The sequence below is a fragment of the Oratosquilla oratoria genome, chromosome 13, assembly GCF_046742065.1.
Source record: "Oratosquilla oratoria isolate Oo_2021 chromosome 13, ASM4674206v1, whole genome shotgun sequence".
Lineage (NCBI taxonomy): Eukaryota > Metazoa > Arthropoda > Malacostraca > Stomatopoda > Squillidae > Oratosquilla > Oratosquilla oratoria.
Genome location: NC_134789.1, coordinates 605,725 through 626,387, shown reverse-complemented (window position 1 = coordinate 626,387; position 20,663 = coordinate 605,725). Strand labels below are relative to the sequence as shown.

At 40.9% G+C, this 20,663-nt stretch overlaps 1 protein-coding gene across 1 annotated transcript in view; it reads right to left on the bottom strand.

Annotated features, from left to right (window-relative positions):
- The window catches only part of Nop60B (dyskerin pseudouridine synthase 1 Nop60B), a 28,803-nt gene extending 9,458 nt beyond the window's left edge, over nucleotides 1-19,345 (bottom strand). Inside the window, exons 1-8 of the mRNA XM_076196775.1 lie at nucleotides 19,190-19,345; nucleotides 11,938-12,095; nucleotides 8,318-8,534; nucleotides 7,088-7,212; nucleotides 3,329-3,455; nucleotides 1,001-1,114; nucleotides 398-679; nucleotides 168-286 (exon numbers count right to left, since the gene is read on the bottom strand). Of these exons, the coding sequence (XP_076052890.1) occupies nucleotides 168-286; nucleotides 398-679; nucleotides 1,001-1,114; nucleotides 3,329-3,455; nucleotides 7,088-7,212; nucleotides 8,318-8,534; nucleotides 11,938-12,095; nucleotides 19,190-19,202 (1,155 nt within the window). The 5' untranslated portion in view covers nucleotides 19,203-19,345. The remainder of the gene's footprint in view (nucleotides 1-167; nucleotides 287-397; nucleotides 680-1,000; nucleotides 1,115-3,328; nucleotides 3,456-7,087; nucleotides 7,213-8,317; nucleotides 8,535-11,937; nucleotides 12,096-19,189) is intronic.
- Nucleotides 19,346-20,663: the final 1,318 nt, after the last annotated feature.

Below are 20,663 nucleotides of genomic sequence, written 5' to 3'. Positions count from 1 at the left end.
TATTTTGACCATGAAAATGCCTGATCAATCAATCTATTAGCCCAAGAGGCCTGGTATCTTCAAAACACAAGCTAGCCACCAGTTTTGCCCCAGGTCTTCTGCAAGGAAGTACTAATGCTACAGGCTGTTCAACTGAGTTTATATCCAACTTATGCACCAGTATTTACCTTTGGTCCCAACCCCCATTTCCGTGGGTAGGTATCCCGCTCCATGATGACACGTTTGATTTTGGCCACTACACCATGGTCACATGTAGACATGGTTGATGTTGTCATTAATGCAATTGCTGCAAAAGAAATTTATCCCTACCATAATCATACTGAAAGTGACATCAAAAAGAACATAATCAAAATTCACAATTTTTAAAAACAAAAAATCTACTTAAACTCAAACTCACCAAGGCAAACGGCTTCTCCCTTACTAGTGCACACAACAATTTCCTCATTGATTTCAATACCATTCTCGTATCTTAGCATCCCTGGCAACATTATCTTAGCTCCATAACACACTGCATTCACAGCAGAGTCCTTCATGATTATTCGTTTGTGCCCCACCAACATTGCTTCCAAAGGTTTGATGACTCGTCGCAATAAAGTCTCATCTTTATGATTTTCATACAACCACTGGGCATCCAATACATCATGCATAGTAACTAGACTATCCTTTTCTCCCTGAATACCTGAAGTACAAAAATAATAATAATAATAATAATAAATCAGCAAATGCAAGTTATAGCACTATATACATTATTTTGAATGTGAGCTGCAAACTGCTATATGATTAAGCGAACAATCACTCTAATACCCAAGATCCCTCTTCCAGAATGAGGTGCTCCATGTCATGTATAAGAAGGAGATAGAGATGGAGGAGGAGGAGGAGAGGAAAATAAGGAAAATTATGTGTACCTCCAAGATGGACAACAAACCTGCTAGTTTTCAGAACCCACCAACCCCTCACTTTCACCAAGAAGTGCAGCCTCAAGGATTCTGCTGGTACTCACCAGATCTTACTCTGCGCAACTCCTGCATCTGACCACCTGTTCCTAAATACAAGCCAAGGTGAACACACATTGTTCGAATATATGTTCCCGCTTCACAGCTGACCCAGAAGATACCTTTAAAAGACAGAATTACATTAGAATTAATGTACAAATGGAACTATACACTCACAAAAATCAATTTCATTCATATTGTCAGGATGTACATCTATATTTCTATAGGAGCATTCTCTATGAGATTAACAAAAAATTCAAATTAACACCTTCATCTCTTCAATTTTGCTGAAATTTGGTTTATATGTAATTTTTGGGGCCTAAACCCTTGCTGTGGATGTGCTGTGTCTTGCGACACTGCTTCTGACCCAGGGCAGTGGACAAGATGCAGGGATGACCCATCATCCAGGAGGTGCCAAGATAAGAGGGAGGGTGGAGAGGAGTGGTGTGTATTAGGAATGGAATGGGTGGGAATAGTTTTTATGCCTTTGTTTTTTGGCTACCTCCCATTCCATTCCTAATACACTCCACTCCTCTCCACCCTCCCTCTTATCTTGGCACCTCCTGGATGATGGGTCATCCCTGCATCTTGTCCACTGCCCTGGGTCAGAAGCAGTGTCGCAAGACACAGCACATCCACAGCAAGGCTGCTTCATTAAATTGGCAACCCCCCTCTCCATCCCCTCATGCAGAAAAGGAGAAATGAGGAGAAATCCCTTCGGCCTGCATCAAATTTTTCTCATACATACTACCTCACCCCCTATCCATTCCACCTCATGCATCACAACATCAATCATATACTACCATTTTCCATTCACCCCTGTCTTCTGTCCTCACACATCCTTCCTCAACAGACATTTCCCTCTTCCCCAAAACCCCTTTCACTCCATCCATCCATCTCATCCTAGGTTGCCCCTCATGTTCACTCCCTCCACATCTGTCATCCGCAAACAACAGCTGGCTCACCTCCCACTTTTCTCCATTTTCTTTAACCATCTCTAATTCCTGACCCACTACCCTTCCATTTACCTCTTGCACCAACCCATCCATGTAAGTTGAACAGCCAGGGCAACATAACACGTCCCTGACGAAGTCCCACCTTTACCTCGAACACTCACTCTCTCCATTTCTAATCCTGGCACATGCTCTACTACTCTCATAAAAACTCCTGACAGCTCCTAAAAGCTTTCCACCTATCCCTTATATCTACAAAACCTCCAACAGTGCCTTCCTGTCTACCCTGTCATAAGCTTTTTCCAGATCCATAAAAGCCCAAAAAACATCCTTACCTTTTCCTATAGCTTTCTCACATATCTATCTTACTACAAAAATCTGGTCTATGCAACCTCTACCTGTCCTAAATCCACACTGTTCCTCACCAACTACTCCCTCTGTTCCTCTCAATCAAGATCCTCCCATAAGCCTTCCCAACTACACTTAATAAGCTAATCCCTCTGAAACTACTACACTCACACTTATCTCCTTTCCCCTTATAGAGTGGAACTATACAGGCACTCCTCCAGTACCAAGATATAATTCTGCAATATTTTTCTTTTGACTGAAGGAAAACTAATGATGCCAAATAAAATATTCAAAAAGAAAGATGGGACGGATGGAGTGGAGGTAAATATGAGTGTTAGGCAAAGGTTTGGAGTTGGTGAGTAAAAGAAAATGGAGTTTGCACATTGTGGATGACATCACACTTGTGGTAAGATCTGGCACAGGATAGGGATGTCCTCTCCAACCATGAGTTTCTAAGATGGTAGGGACAACAAGTGAGTTGAGGATAGGAATGAGATGGGATAGGCAGAGAAAGGGTGTATATTTGAACTTGGTCAGCCAGGGGTTAAAGACCTTTAATACAAGTAGAGGTGAATAGTGAACTTGAGGGGACAACCAAGGATGAGATGAATGGATGGGGTGGATGGGGTGAATGGGGTTTTGAGCAAGTGGGGAATGTCTGTTGAGCAAGAAGAGAGAGGCAGGGGGGGGGGGATAAGGATAAGTGGAGGATGATTGTGTGTAGATGATATTTTGATGCAGCCTAAAGGAATTTCTCCCAGTCTTCTCTATTTTCTGCATATGGAGATGTGGGTCACCACATATATGAAGCGTCCTTGTTGTGGATGTGTCCTGCTACATTGCATTTGGCCTGGGCAGTGGGCAGGAGCCAAGATAAAAGGGAAACATGGGTGTGGATGGGAGTGAAATGGATCGCAGTGGGTGCGTGCCTTGACTTGACTACCTCCCTTATAAGGGGAGAAGTAGCCTATGGTATACAGATACACAGATATTGATGTACTAATGCAGTGTTCCTCAGCTTTTTAAATGCCTTACCCATATTTTGCTCTGGATCATATTCAATAAGTTTGTTTTCAAAGACTGTCCTGACTCTCAGCTGCCGTTTGACTGCTGAAATTAGAGGTGGGCGCTGAAACTGTGCTCCTTTTAACTTTTCAAGGGTCTGCAATAAGAAAAAGATTATGTAAAAGGCAACAATGGATTACAAGAGACATGTTGGTCTATAATGCGGTTGGATGTACAGTGCATGACATAGGATTGGTCCACCAGGGCCACAATGGACCGATGCAATGTTGAAAAAGGAAACACCCTTCAGGGTGTTGAATTTTAGGATGATGAATTTTCATGCCATTTAAATGTGCCGCCACCACTGTAGGGTTGTAGGCAGAGCTAATCATCCTACCAGAAACCAAAATGCTCAAGAGATTGTCCTGCCAATGTGAGGGGAGAGCCGATGCTGTGCACAAAAATTAGATTAACGTTGAAGAGGTTAAACAGGGGCTCAATACATACATACATACATATTCCAAAGGCTTTTTTCCCCCTTACATGGGGGGTAGCCAAAAAGAAAAAGGCATAGAAACCACTCCCACCCATTCCATCCCCTACATATTCCACTCCCCTCCACCCTCCTCCCTCCCTCTCATCTTGGCACTTCCTGGATGATGGGTCATCCCTGCATCCTATCCACTGCCTGGGTCAGAAGCAGTGTCACAAGACACAGCACATCCACAGTAAGGCCGCTTCATTAATTCAGCAATCCCCCCTCTCCGTCCCCTCATGCAGAAAAGAAGAAGACGGGGAGAAATCCCCTCGGGCTGCATCAAATTACTTCTCATACTTCTTCACCCCCCATCCCCCACCCACTCTCCCTTATGCATCACAGCATCATCCATACACAACCCTTCTCCATTTACCCCTATCTTCTGTCCTCTCCCGTCCTTCCTAACAGACATTTCTCTAAACTTCAAGTGCTTCCTAAATACCAAATAGTGAATCAGTATATTTAAAAATGTGCTGTGACCATCTTCCTGATGCAGTTAACGATGCACAGGCAGCATCTTTCAGCAAGAAGGGACCCCCGCACACAAGGCCAAATTAGTGAGTGAATGACTGGATGATTGTGAGATTGAGTATATCAGAGACTGACCTGGTAATAGCCCAGACATAAATCCAATTGCAAACTCATGGGAGATTGTGAAACATGACTCACAAATGAAAGACATCTCAATTGTACCCAAGCTGGAGGAGATGCAGAATCTTTGGCAAAGATAATTTGTAATCTTGCCTTTTCTGTCCCAAAATGCCTGCAGGTTATCAAGAAGAAAGGGTGTCCCACTAAATATTAATGGTGGGTGTAATAACTAAAGTCATTATATTTTCTATTAACATTTATCCAACAGCGATGGGTGAGGAAAATGGAGGAGAAATAAGAAAAGATGAGGTGGAAGTGTTAATTAAAATGATGAAAGCAGATAAAGCACCTGGATTAGATGGGTGTCATGTGGAGTGTCTGAAGAAGGAAGGTACAGTAATTGTGGACTGGATAGTGAAGTTCTTTAACCCCTTCCATACGGTGACGCCTACGTAGGCGTCGTAAGGAGCAAGTGGGTACGCGAGGATACTGATGTCGGAGTCTTGATTATATTTATTGTAGTCGAACCTGCGTGACCCCCATACTCTGTAAACTGGCTTCATCATATTTTCTATTATTATCAAAATTCACGGGTGAAAGAGAAAACGATCAATACAGCCGTGACTATATTTTTCATAATGCGAGTATTATGACGCAACATCGTACGTCTGGCAGCTAAAGCTGCCCGCGAGATTTTGGCCCGGAGTGAAGTGGTTAATGTGTGTCTACAGGTAGAGTGCCTGTATTGTTCTGCTTTACAAGTGAAAAGAGGATATGTGTGAGTGTAGTAGTTTCAGAGGGATCAGTTAGTTGAATATAGTTGGGGAGGTTTATGGGAGGGTTTTAATTGAGAGGATTAAGAGAGAAACAGGAGTAATTGGTGTAGAACAGTGTAGGTTTAAGAAAAGTAGGGGTTGCATGGATCAGATTTTTATGGTAAGGCAGATATGTGAGAAAGCTTTAGCAAAAGGTGAAGATATTTTCTGGGCCTTTATAAATTTGGAAAAGGTTTATGACAGGGTAAACAGGAAGGCACTGCAAGAGGTTTTGCAGATACATGGGATTGGGGGAAAGCTGTTAAGGGTAGTCAAGTTTTTACAAGCGTTCTAGAGTTTGTGTTAGAATTGAAAATGGAGAGAGCAAGTGGTTTGAGGTAAAGGTTTGGACTGCATCAGGGATGTCATGTCACCATGGCTGTTCAACATGTACATGGATAGGGTGGTGCAGGAGATAAATACAAGGGTAATGGGTATTAAAGTAAATAGAGAAAAGAGGTGAGCCAGTTGCTGTTTGCTGACAACACTGCTCTTATGGTAGGGTCAGAAGAGGATTAATGGAGTTTGGGAAGGTATGCAATAGAAACTTGAAGGTAAATGTGGGTAAAAGCAAGGTGATGAGATCTACAAGACAAGGGCAGTGAGTTGGAAGTAAATCTTAAAGGAGAGGCTAGAGGAAGTAGATAGTTTTAGGTATTTGAGGTCACATGTGGCAGGAAAGGGAGGAGTATAGGTAGAGGTAAATTGTAGTGAGAGAAGTAAATACCTTAGGGGATTAAAAAGTATCATTAGAAATAGGCATCTGGGAATGGATGCAAATAGGAGATTGTATGAAGGGGGTGATTGTTATGACCGCTTTGTATGGGGCAGACTTAAAATTTAAGAGAGCAGGGGAAAAATTTGAGTGTTCGAGATGAAATGTCTGAAGTATGGTAGGGGTTGGATGGAAGAAACAAGGTGAGGAGGAGAGCAGAAGTGGAAAAGATGACGGGGCTGATGAAAGAGTACTGGGATGGTTTGAACACAGAAAGAATGAGTGAAGAAAGATTAGTAAAAGAGGGGTGGAAGGCAGAGGTGGAGTGTATTTGATGGGAAAACCATGGATGAGATGGATGGATGGATGGGGTGAAAGGGGCATTGAGCAAGAGGGCAATGTTTTGAACATGGAAGAAGGCAAGAGATAGGGATGAGAGGAGTGATTATGTATAGATGATAATGTTATGCAATGTGTCAATATTTTGATGCAGCCCAAAGGTATTTCTCCCAGTCTTCTCTTTTTCTGCATGAGGAGAGGCACCAATTAAGTGAAGTGGCTTTGCTGTGGATATACGGTCTTGCTACACTGCTTCTGACCCAGGACAGTGGGCAAGATATAAGGATGACCCATCATCATGAGGAGCTAAGATGAGAGAGGAAAGGGTAGGAGGGAAGTGGAATAGATGGGAGTAGGAACTAGCGACTTGGCTACCTCCCTTATGAGGGGGAGAAACTATTGGTATAGATACATTTATTTGACAATGTTGGTGTACTTTCTATATTTTTCTATGAGGCGGACCAATCCTATGTCAAGAACTGTAGAATAACATGCATATAGAGACACATATAGGAAAGGGCTTTCCCCTTGTGTTGGAGATGAGACCCTTTGGCAAGACCTTTTACAATATAAAAAGTAAATCAATTAATTAAGAGGCATAAATGCATACTGCTAAAGTACTATCATATCAAATACTAAAGCTGAACTGTGTCACATATTTGTCCATGCATCATTTAGCAAGCTATTTCCACATATTTCTAGATGAAATCTATACCATATTTAAAGACTTGTTCACTTTAAAGTATTCAAATAAATGACTTCAACCTTGCCAAGTATATTCACAATCCTACCTGTGTGATCTTTAGCACATTGTCCACTTGCTCATGTAACCGGAAAATACATACATATTCCTTGCCAGCGCCTTGCTGGGACTTTACCAGCCTTGTTGCTCGCTCTATGCAGACAATTAAACAACCTGCAAACAAGATGCAAGACTCTCAAACTAGTTTCTTTTGCATTAATCACACCATTATTGAATAGTGGCAGTATTTCCAACCCTTGCTATCATTCGACAACTTTATTCGATTGCAAGGTTATTCCCTCATCAGTGACACTGCTAAGTCTATCTAACCACAACCCTTTATTCATCAGTGGTACTTCATTAATTTTGCTTCCCACCATTGTATAATCACAGTACACAACTGTGGGGACATCTTCTGTCAGGTATACACAGGTTAAAAACCTGTCACCCTCAAGTAATCCGCTTTTCTTTGCCTCTATGGTTCCTTGGTTTCACATTTGGCTTCTTGTACCGAAGCCACTACCTTTAGTTAAAAGGCAATTTAAAAAATGTCATCATCATTATTATTACAATTCAAGTGTCAGTAGGGGTTGCCTGCTGGTGGTGACACTGCTCTCCAGGTGGGAGGAAACTAGAGCCTCAACTCCACCCCCTTGGAGATCAAGTCCTCCAAGCCACCTCACCTCCAAAAAGTCCAACCAAGAGATCAGTAATCTAAGGAAGTTATCCTCTCACAGGTGTGTAAACTGTAAATTCCATTCACAGCAACTTGGTACAAATCTTCTGATACTGCTGAACAGTTTATTCAGGCCAATTTCTGAAATTGTGTTAAATGTGCACTTTTTCATCATTTCCTAATTGTTTCTTTTTGTCAATGTGTGTACTTCCACCTCCCCCCCAAAATGTTACTCTTTTATCTATCCTAATTTCGGTACTCAAAAATTTCCATTTAGTTAAACTGTACTTGTGAAATCCTATTGTACAGATAAATTATGTTACCCCACATTTCCTCAATACAAATATACTTATGTAAATTTTCTGTAGATACACTACACTGGTGAACTTGATTCTTTTCACAAGGAAAAAATGGGAGAAAATAAATAAAAAAATAAATAAAAAAGATCAACCATTCTTAGGTTATACTGAAATCCCCATTCATTCATCGCAAGTGCAACTGTACCACCATCACAACCATCATATATAATTCCCAGAAAAATAAGACTCATTCATAACTTTCTCATTACAATGAGACATACAAATGCACAATAACATAACTTACCAGTAACTTTAGGATCAAGTGTGCCGGAATGTCCAGTCTTCTGTACCTTGAGAATACGCTTAATCCAAGCCACAACCTCATGGGATGATGGGTTAGCTGGTTTGTCAAGGTTAATAAATCCACATTTAACATACTCATCCATTGTTCGCTTCAGTGGTGAACAGCCGAAGGGGAGGGGAGTGTAGTGGTTTGTGCGAACATTTAGTTTATCGAAGTTCTGTGGGAAAAAAATTAACAAGTTTTATCAAACCAAAATGACTCACTATTCAACAGTATCTCTACAACTTCAATAATTATATCCTGGTAAGGTTATGGAATGAAAGAAAAAAGATAATTTACATATATACCAAAAGTCTTCTCCCTGTTATAAGGATGCTGGCTAAGTCAAAGAACACCCCCACACATCTATATATATAAAAAAGAAAAAAAAAAAAGAAAAAAATTGCCCATCTCCACTATATAGCTGTCCACTCCCACACAGCTAAGGTCAAAGGCAATGAAACAAGACAATACTTCCACAACAAGGCTTAACAACCACAGGTGGTTTAGCCTAATATGGTCTGTTACCACATTATGGTGGAAGGGTATCGTCCCAAGAGAAGTATTAATGAAAGCTTAATTTTCTTCAGGACTTGTTTTATGGTTTGCCTGTCCCCCATGACATAAATAATACACGATGAATACATTAAAGTTCTGTATAAAGTATGCAAATAATGTTATGTACAAATAGATTCCACAATACAATAGCCATCCTTGAATGTGGTACAATATTTACAATATATGATTTGATTATAGACGTACAATAATGATTTTACCAAGATTACAAATTTTATTTACAATAAAGCTATATGCATTCAGGAGAGACTACAGCAGTGGAAGCGTGTTGCCACAAGCCCAATTTCATTTTTGGAACCTCCCCCATCAGCCCTCCCTTACATTCCACTCCCTCTTATCTGCACCTCCTGGATGACGGGTCATCCCTGCACCTTGTCGACTGCCCTGGGTCAGTGGCAGTGTCGCTAGGCACAGCACATCCACAGCAAGGACGCTTCATTAAATCAGCGACACCCCCTCTCCATCCCCCCATGCATAAAAGGAGAAGACTGGGAGAAATCCCCTCGGGCTGCATCAAATTTTGCTCACACATACTACCTCACCCCCCATTCCCCTCATGCATCACATCATCCATATACAACCATTCTCCATTCACCCCTATCTTCTGTCCTCTCCCGTCCTTCCTCAACAGACATTCCCCTCTTCCCCAAAGCCCCCTTCACCCCATCCATCCATCTCGTCCTAGGACGGCCCCACATGTTCACTCCCTCCACATCTACCTTCCATACCTTTTACTAGTCTTTCTTCACTCATTCTTTCCACGTGTCCAAACCATCCTAATACTCTTTCAACCACCCTATCTCCCAACTCCCTTTCCACCCATGTTCTTCTTACCTCCTCATTTCTCACTCTATCTAGCCTAGTAATCCCCATCATACTTCTCACACACCTCATCTCAAACACATTCAAACTCCTCTCTTCCTCTCTTATGTTCCATGTTTCTGCCCCATACAGTGCTGATGGCACAATCACTCCATTCAATCTCCTCTTAGCATCCATTCCCAAATGTCTATTCCTCATTACACTTTTTAATCCACCAAGGCATTTACTTGCTTCTCTCAATCTACATTCTACCTCCACCTTCACTCCACCTTTTCCTGCCACATTTGCACCCAAGTATCTGAAACTATCCACTTCCTCCAGTCGATCTCCCTTAACGCTCACTTCCAGTCTGCTGCCACTTTCACCCCTTGGACATCTCATCACCTTACTTTTACCCACATTTATCTTCAGCTTTCTTCTTTCACACACTCTCCCAAACTCTGTCACCAACTTCCTCAATCCCTCCTCCGATCCTGCCACAAGCGCAGTGTCATCAGCAAACAACAGCTGGCTCACCTCCCACTTTTCTCCATTTTCTTTAACCATCTCCAATCCCTGACCCACCACCCTTGCATTTACCTCTTGCACCACCCCATCCATGTATAAGTTGAACAGCCAGGGCGACATAACGCATCCCTGACGAAGTCCCACCTTTACCTCGAACCACTCACTCTCTCCATTTCTAATCCTGACACATACTCTACTACTCTTGTAAAAACTCTTGACAGCTCCTAGAAGCTTTCCTTCTATCCCATACATCCGCAAAACCTCCCACAGTGCCTTCCTGTCTACCATGTCGTTAGCCTTTTCCAGATCCATAAAAGCCCAAAAAAACATCCTTACCTTTTCCTATAGCTTTCTCACATATCTGTCTTTCCACAAAAATCCGATCTACACAACATCTACCCATCCTGAATCCACACTGTTCATCACCAATTACTCCCTCTATTCCTCTCCTAATCCTCTCAATCAAGATCCTCCCATAAGCCTTCCCAACTACACTTAACAAGATAATCCCTCTGAAACTACTATACTCACACTTGTCCCCCTTTCCCTTGTACAGTGGAACTATACAGGCACTCCTCCAGTCCTCTAGCACTCTACCCTCTCTTAAACAAACATTAAATAACCTCACCAACCAGTCCACCCTCACTGTACCTCATTTTTTTTTTAGACATTCTGCATGGCATCCATCCAGACCAGGTGCCTTACCTGCTCTCATCATCTTAACCCCTTCCATACGGTGCCGCACACGTAGGCGTCATGGACTTGGATCTCGGTGGCAGCAGCCAATGCCAGCCGTACGACGTGTCGTAATAATACTCGCATCATAAAATATAGTCACCGCTTATATCGATCGTTCTCTCTTCACCCATGAATTTTGATAACCATAGAAAATGCGATTACAAAAGAATTAGAAAGAATGTCATTATGGAGGGGCGACTACAATAAATATAATCAAGACGCCGATATGGCAGCCTCGCGAATACACTCGCTCCCCATGACGCCTACGTGTGCGGCACCGTATGGAAGGGGTTAACAACTGCCTTCACTTCATCCTTCCTTATTTGTCCTCCATTTCCCTCACTTATCACTCTCATTTTCTTAGCATTTCCCACTGCAACTATCTTTCCCTCCCTATCCTCCTTCACATTTAGCAACTCCCTAAAATATTCTGCCCATCTTCCCCTTATTGCCTTCTCTTCCATTATCATCTCTCCATCTGTACATTTTACCTTTTCTTCTCTACTTGATTCGCCTCCTCTTCCTCTTAATTTCTTTCCAAAACATCTTTTTATTACTTTCACAATTTTCCATCATACTCTTACCCCATTTCACATCTGCTCTCCTCTTTGCCTCCTTAACCTTGTGCTTTACTTCTCTTTTCTTTATCAGAACATAAAAATGAAGGTGACTGCAAGAGACCAAGGCCTACACTAAGCAGTTCTGTGTCCATTACCACCTATCATCCCCATCCATAGTTATCTAATCTTCTCTTAAAACAATCAATAGTTTCAGCGCTAACTACATGGTTACTAAGTCTATTCCATTTGTTCACCATGATATTGGTAAACCAGTTCTTACCTATTTCCTTCTTAAATCTATAGAAGAGATAATATGAATATCCATTCAGGCTGCATTCACCCTCTATATTTTGCCTTCTATGCATTATATTAACTCACCTTCAGTAGTAAAGGCCACTGTGAGGTATCAATGGGTTTTGCTGGTGCTGAGCTTGGTTCAATTGAGAAACTGGTCTCCATGTGAATCTCTCCCAAGCTTTTTTCCTTTTTGGATTTCTTCTTCAACTTCTTCACCTCCATGGTGTCTACTTCCCCTCCTGTAAATAAAGTATTTTGTGATGATGGCTTCCTCTACTCTTGTGGTACACACAGATCTTTACATCACTTACAATCACCTCAAATGGTACCACATGGTAAACTGGACAAACATATAATAGTTGTATGTCACTTTTTTCCAACACATTGTCCAATATGACACTCCTACATAAACCACTAGTTTCTGGGGCTCTATGCAGATATGATGGTACATATCCATTTACAAACATTTTAAATTACTACTATACATCAGTAGTGTGAAAGTAGTATTTCAGCAGAAGTTTACCACATGCTTCATCATTTTTATTATTCTAGATCAATTCACCTCACTAATTACACACATTTTTAAATAAAATCCTTCCACAAATATGTGGTTTTCATAATAGAATTTTTTTTGGCTGGGTTGATGAATCAATTGCTGCCTTGAATTTAACAGCAGAAAACCCACAGCCCCCATAATGCCCTAGTGTGAATATCATAAACTTATTTATATTGTATATAAAAAATTATCATTTTCTCTATGAGACTGTACAATGTAAAACACTTCTATTCACATTATAATTATAGAATGTATGAGAATATGTATGGAGTTATATACGTATATCCAGGTGTATGTTCCCAAATGTCTTAGAACATACATACATATACCAAAGGCCTTTTCCCCCTTACACAGGGGGTAGCCAAAAAGAAAAAGGCATAGAAACCACTCCCATCCACCTTCCCTCTTTTCTTGGCACCTGGATGACAGGTCATCCCTGCATCCTGTCCACTGCCCTGGGTCAGAAGCAGTGTCACAAGACACAGCAAGGCCGCTTCATAAATTCGGCAACCCACCCCTCCGTCCGTCCCCTCATGCAGAAAAGGAGAAGACAGGGAGAAATCCCTTCGGGCTGCATCAAATTTTTTCTCATGCATACTTCCTCACCCCCCCCCACCCACACCCCCTCATGCATCACAGCATCATCTATACACAAACCCTCTCCATTCACCCCTATCTTCTGTCCTCTCCCGTCCTTCCTCAACAGACATTCCTCTCTTTTGTAATGTCCCTTTCACTCCATCCATCCATCTCATCCTAGGACACCCCCCTCATATTCACTCCTTCCACACCTCTTTTACTAGTCTCTCTTCACTTATTCTTTCCATGTGTCCAAACCATCCTAATACTCTTTCATCAACCCTATCTCCCAGCTCCCTTTCCACCCGTTCTCCTCACTACCCTTGCATTCACCTCTCGTACCACCCCATCCATGTATAAATTGAACAGCCAGGGCGACATAACACATCCCTGATGAAGTCCCACCTTTACTTCAAACCATTCACTCTCTCCATTTCTAATCCTAACACAAGCTCTACTTTCATAAAAACTCTTGACTGCTCTTAACAGCTTTCCTCCTATCCCGTATATCTGCAATACCTCCCACAGTGCCTTCCTGTCTACCCTGTCGTAAGCCTTTTCCTGTTCCATGAAAGCCCAAAAAACACTTACCTTTTCCTATAGCTTTCTCACATATCTGTCTTACCACAAAAATCTGATCTACATATCCCCTACCTGTCCTAAAACCACACTGTTCCTCATCGATTACTCCCTCTATTCCTCTCCTAATCCTATCAATCAAGATCCTCCCATAAGCCTTCCCAACTACACTCAACAAGCTGATCCCTCTGAAACTACACTCACTTGTACCTCTTTCCCTTTTAAAGCGGAACTATACAGGCACTTCTCCAGTCCTCCAGCACTCTACCCTCTCTTAAACAAACATTAAATAACCTCACCAGCCAGTCCACCATAACTGTACCTCCTTTCTTCAGACATTCTGTATGGCATCCATCCAGACCAGGTGCCTTACCTGCTCTCCTCATCTTAACAGCTGCTTTCACTTCATCTTTCCCTATTTCTCCTCCATTTTCCTCACTCATTTTCTTAGTGCTTCCCACTGCAACTACCTTTCCCTCCCTTTCCTCCTTCACATTTAGCAACTCCCTAAAATAATCTGCCCACCTTCCTCTCACTGCCTTCTCTTCCATTATCATCTCTCATCTGCACCTATTACCTTTTCTTCTCTACTTGATTCGTCTCCTCTTCCTCTTTTAATTTCTTTCCAAAACATCTTTTTATTACTTTAAAAATTTTGTCATACTCTTACCCCATTTCACATCTACTCTCCTCTTTGCTTCCTTTATCTTATACTTAACTTCCCTTCTCTTTACTTTGTACCTCTCATAAGATTCCCTTGTCCTAATTTGTAGCCAATCTATGAATGCCTGTTTCTTCCCTTCTACACCAATCTTTGCTTCCTCATCCCACCACTCACTACCCTTCCTTTCTATTTCCTCCCGCCCTCCTTGTTCCACACACCATCTTTGCACACCTTGTGACTCCCTCCTTGAACCATCCCCATTCCTCCACTCCTAGTTCTACTCTAACCTTCACTCCCTCCCACTCCTCTCTCAGCTTCTTATACTCATTCTCCTTTTTTTCTCATTTACGCAGTTCACTATAAGTACTTCCCTACCTTCTGCCCTTTTCCTCTTTCTCCACTCTCAACTTACCTTCCATCAGATAATGATCTGATATTCCCCCACTCTCTCCTGGTCACCACTTTATAGTCCATTAATGCTCTATCTGCCACCCTTCCATCCACCACCCTCTCCCATGTGTACTTATGTTTGACTTTCTTCCTAAACACTGTATTTGCTATCATCAACTCTCTTTCAGGACACATCTCCACCATCAATTCTCCACTACAATTTTTACCTGGAACTCCATACTTCCCAATCACTCCGTCTATTGGTTCCTTTCCTACCCTAGCATTAAGGTCTCCCAATACAACTACATTGACATTTCTCCCTAATCCCTCTATGCACTCATTTGTATCTACCCAAAAAGCCTCCCTTTCCTCTACGCTCTTCTCACTACCAAGCTCATACACACTGCTTAAAGGAGAAAAAGGAGAAGGAATATGGTGTTTCTCTATGTTCATCAAATCTCATTAAAGACATTGACACATTGGAAAAAGTCCAACAGTGAGCCACAAAACTGATTCCAAATACCAAAAATAAATCATATGAAAATCGACTAAAACAAATGTATCTGTTTTCCCTAAAAAAGCGTAGACTCAAGGAGCCTTGATACAGGTCTTTAAGATTCTAAAGGGAATTGACATCAAAAGTGACAAAAATTTTCACACGAGAATCAGACAAGAAACAATGGTCTCAAACTGTCTGGAAATGGATTTTATTTGGAAGTGGGTAGAGACAACTTTGCCAACCATGTAGTTAAAGAATGGAATAAACTTCCCGTAGAGGAAGTGCAATGTAATTCAGTGCAAAGCTTTAAGAATCATTTAGATAAGCACCTAAGCAAGATGCTGTAATGACTATCATTTATTCTATATAATTTTTTTATTTTTGTTATCATTTGTCCCTTTGCCTATTATAATTTGTTTTATTCTCATTTATTATTAGTTATGTCCATTTATTGTTATTTAGTATTTACTTGTTTGTTTATCATTTAACATCATCATGGAAAGAATGAGTGAAGAAAGACTAGTAAAAGAGGTATGGAAGGCAGATGTGGAGGGAGTGAACATGAGGGAGCGACCTAGGATGAGATGGATGGATGGGGTGAAAGGGGCTTTGGAGGAGAGGGGAATGTCTGTTGAGGAAGGATGGAAGAGGGCAGAAGACAGGGGTGAATGGAAAATGGTAGTATATGGATGATGTTGTGATGCATGAGATGGAATGGATGGGGGGATGGGGGGTGAGGTAGTATGTGTGAGAAAAATTTGACAGCCCGAAGGGATCTCTCCCAGTCATCTCCAATTTAATGAAGTGGCCTTGCTATGGATGTGCTGTGTCTTGCAACACTGCTTCTGACACAGCGCAGTGGACAAGATGCAGGGATGACCCGTCATCCAGGAGGTGCAAAGATATGAGGGAGGTGGGGAGTGGAGTGTATTAGGGATGGAATGAGTGGGGATGGTTTTTATGCCTTTGTTTTTTGGCTACCTCCTTTGTAAGGGGGAAAAAGCCTTTGATATATGTATGTACTATTTACCTGTTTGTTTATCATTGAACTATACCTATGCATTTATTTATTATTTACATTATTAAAGTTTTTATTAATTTATTAATTTATTTATCATTATGATTTTTTTTTCATCCAACCTAGATATGGACCAAAAGGTCTCCTGTCGGCATGCTCCGCCTTTGTAATCATTTGTAAAGGAATAGAAGAAGCTGAGAGAAGAGTGGGAGGGAGTGAAGGATAGAGTAGAAATAGGGGTGGAGGAGGAATGGGGATGGTTCAAGGAGGGAGCCATAAGGTGTACTAAGATGGTGTGCGGAACAAGGAGGATATAGAAGGAAGGGTAGTGAGAGGTGGAATGAGGAAGCAAAGAAGGGTGTAGAAGAGAAGAAGCAGGCTTTCATAGATTGGTTACAAATTAGGATGAGGGAATCTTATGAGAGGTACAAAGTAAAGAGAAGTAAAACATAAGATAAAGGAGGCAACGAGGAGAACAGATGTGAAATGGGGTAAGAGTATGACAGAAAATATTGAAATAAAAAAAAAAAAATTGGAAAGAAATTATGAAAGAAAGAGGTGAATCAAGTACAGGAGAAAAGATAAAAGGTGCAAATGAATAAATGATAATGGAAGGGCAGTGAGAGGAAGGTAGGCAGATTATTTTAGGGAGAAGTATGATAGGGGTTACTAGGCTGCATTGAGTGAGAAATGAGGTGAGGAGGAGAACAGGTGGAAAGGGTTTTGGGAGATAGGGGAGATATGGAGATAGGGTGAATGAAAAAGTATTGGGATGGTTTGGACACATGGAAAGAATAAGTGAAGAAAGATTAGTAAAAGGTGTGGAAGGTAGAGGTGGAAGGAGTGAACATGAGGGGTTGACCTAGGATGAGATGAATGGATGGGGTAAAAGGGGTATTGGGAAAGAGGGGAATGTCTGTTTAGGAAGGACAGGAGAGGACAGAAGATAGGGGTGAATGGAGAATGGTTGTTATAGATGATGCTGTGATGCATGAGGGGGAGTGGGTAGGGGATGGAGGGTGAGGTAGTATGTATGAGAAATAAATTGATGCAACCAAAGGGATTTCTCCCCGTCTTCTCCTTTACTACATAAGGGGATGGAGAGGGGGGGGTCGCCGATTTAATGAAGCGGCCTTGCCTTGGATGTGCTGTGTCTTGCAGCACTGGTTCTGACCCAGGGTAGTAGACAAGATGCAGGGATGACCCATCATCCAGGAGGTGCCAAGATGGGAGGGAAGAGGGGAGTGGAGTATGTAGGGGATGGAATGGGTGGGAATGGTTTCTATGCCTTTGTTGTTTGGCTACCTCCCTTGTAAGGGGGAAAAAGCCTTTGGTATATGTAAGTATATATGTGATGTCTCAGTGATAAATATATGGGCTTGTAGGTAGATTTTGATGTTAACACCATGGCCAGTTTAGGGACACACCGCTCCCACATCTCTGCCCAAGCCTCAAGTATTTGAACTGGTCTGCAATCGAGTTTATTGCTACTTCTCATAAGGTTGGGCCATGTGGGATTGGAGGCTCATCTGGGATGTTGTCCAGTAATTTGATCAGGAATGTCAGTGACAATATATAAATACAGAATTGACAATAATATATGAGGTTTGTTGAGAGTAAACATATGATGAAAGGATCAGGAACCTAAGTGATAACAAATTCATCATTGATCAGCAGTTGAGGATGGTAAAAGAACATACCAGTCTGGTTGGGCTTAGTTAGGTTGGATCATTAACAAGAATCTATTGTTTGTTCATATCAGAAATCACTCATTTTTGCCATTATCACTCAACCTACACCTTAATTTCCAAATATTTCACCCAATTCCTAGAGTACAGTATGAAGGGTGCAAATATGAAAAAGAACAATTTCCAATACGAATGTGTATTGGTTTCATTCCAAATCATCTCAAAAAACCTGTGGGAAAACAAACTTCCCCCCAAAGGATGATGGGTATACTTGTGTTTATCTACCGTTGTTTGGCATGGGAAGGAGCAAATCACATTGCTGGACAGCTCCACCAATCCTCCCATGTTAAACACAACAAAATCATTACCTACAATCCCTAATGTATTCAACCCAAGGTAAATCAAATCTTTCTTTTCCTCTATTTAGCATGAAAAGTACTTGGGATCACATTTCATTAGTGAACAGAAAGAACCACTAACTAATGCATGCATACTCCATGGACGACAACCATGGCATCCACACCTTCCTGACACACAGTATCCCTACACAGTCATATGTAGAGGTTTCATTTGTTTGACTTTGAGGTAATCATGGAATATCAATATCATATATATGTCCTTCATGTTATAAGTAAAAACCTACCTACTACTAAGTTATATCACTATTATCACTTAGTTTAGAAAACAATTTATAGATTTCAACTTTTTAAAACGATATGTGAAATGCAATAAAAAATAAATAATTATGATAAAAATAATAGCAACAAGACACACGGGCTTTGGATAAATTCATCAAAACATCTCTGTCCTTAGGCTTAGACCTTACCCCCTACCGGTACCTGAACACGATTTCTTCCAACAATAATATGCCTAACAATTATCATTTATTGTCAATTTCCTGATTAAATAGTGCGACAATAATAGTTCAAGCAAATAACCTGTGCAATAAAAAGACGTTTTTAATCTTAATGCCACTTCAGCAATGCATTCGAGACAGGTTACCTATACGACTGGGATCCTCAGCTAACATCTGAAAAGCTCTCCTATATTCAGACATGCCTCCTTCTGGTGTAATACGAGCAATACTATATAATGTATATAGATTCAGCATATAATAAAAATATCATCACAAAATTAATCCTTAACGAAGTATACATGTAAAATACTGTAATCACACACAACTGGAAAATACAAACGACGCTTACGATTTTGAAGCACTTTCAAAATTTACATTGTAAATTGAATAAAATCACTTCTAACTATTAAGAATATGTTATATCAAATACAATAGCATTGTAAAAATAAAACAAAATTCTTAGTCTCGTCTAAAACATAGTAATAAATAACCGCCAATCCTCACCGTTCTCAGCCATGTTTATTGTTAAACACGTGCAACTGAAGCTAGGAACATACTGGTAAATATTTTCCAATAATTTTATTTTCAAACTTGATACAATAGAGCAAATATTTTTTCTGTTATTTTTTATCCTAGAAACAATACTATAATATTACGATATTTGTGTGCATTGTGATAATACAAATTTATGAATTATGTTTCTGTCATCGATCGTGATTTACTTTGATTGCTATTCATCTTTATTTTTTATTTTATATTCATCATTATTTCATTCAAGAAAAATATATGTAGAAGAGGCTGTCTAATCTGTACTATTTCACCAATTATGGTTGACCTAGGCAGAACATGAAATAATGCACAGCAACTTTTCTTCAGGAACAGGTGCTCATATTTCTTTACAAAATTCAGAAGTGCGTACTTGTTTGCGACACTAATATTCCAACATCAATTAACACAATGGTCTATTTAGAAATATCATGATTGAATCACCTCTGTGTACTTGTCCCAGCGCATGTGAATGCAGAGATCACAGAGAAGATAAAAGAAACCGTTAGCCTACAACATGTGTGAGCATCATTTTGCACATGTGGTACTTGTGGCACGCCAAAAATTGTGTTCGGCACGCGAAACGGCTTATAATAATAATTATTATAATAATTGATAATAATAACCCCGTCTGGGGCATTGGCTGCATGTTATTGTGGCAAAGTAGCATGCAGTTGATACTTTAGGGTCTATATGGGGCGCCCCTACGGACCAGAGCCACACATCATTTTGTCTATGATAGAGGAAAACTCTGTTCATAGAGAAATTATGACACTTTTATACTACGACTGTCCCTCCGTTATGCTGTCCCCCAACCCCTTGTTACTGTCCTGTACCATTTCTCTGATTATTCATTTCCTTTTTTCCCCGACCCTGTGGTGGGGGAAGAAAATGCTACCACCAAGTCTTTCCACTTGAGTCGTAAAAGGCGACAAAAAAAACGGGACGGGGTGTGGGATTAGGAGTCCTACTACCTGTGGCCCCAAAAGGGGACATTCCTAAAAAAAAAAGTAAAGGCATAAGAGGGTCTGGGAGTTTTCCAACAAGTACTCTAAGGTTTGGGTCTTTTAATGCGCGTGGACGTGGTACAGATGAGAGTAAAACGGAAGAGATAGGTAGTATGTTTGTGAGAAGAAAGGTGGATGTGCTGGCTTTGGGTGAAACTAAAATGAAAGGAAAGGGCAACTGTGTGTTTGGGAGTGTAGTTGGGAGGTACTCAGGAGTGAAGAGGGGACGAGGGAGAGAAGGGGTGGCTATACTAGTAAGTGAAGAGATAAGTAAGTGGGTAGTGGAGTGGAAGGAGGTTTCATCAAGGTTGATGTGGATGAAGGTGAAGCTGGGAAAGGAGATGTGGGTTTTTGTAAGTGCGTATGGAACTGGTAGTGAGAAGAGCGTAGAAGAAAGGGAGTTTTTTTTTTTTTTTTTTTTTTAG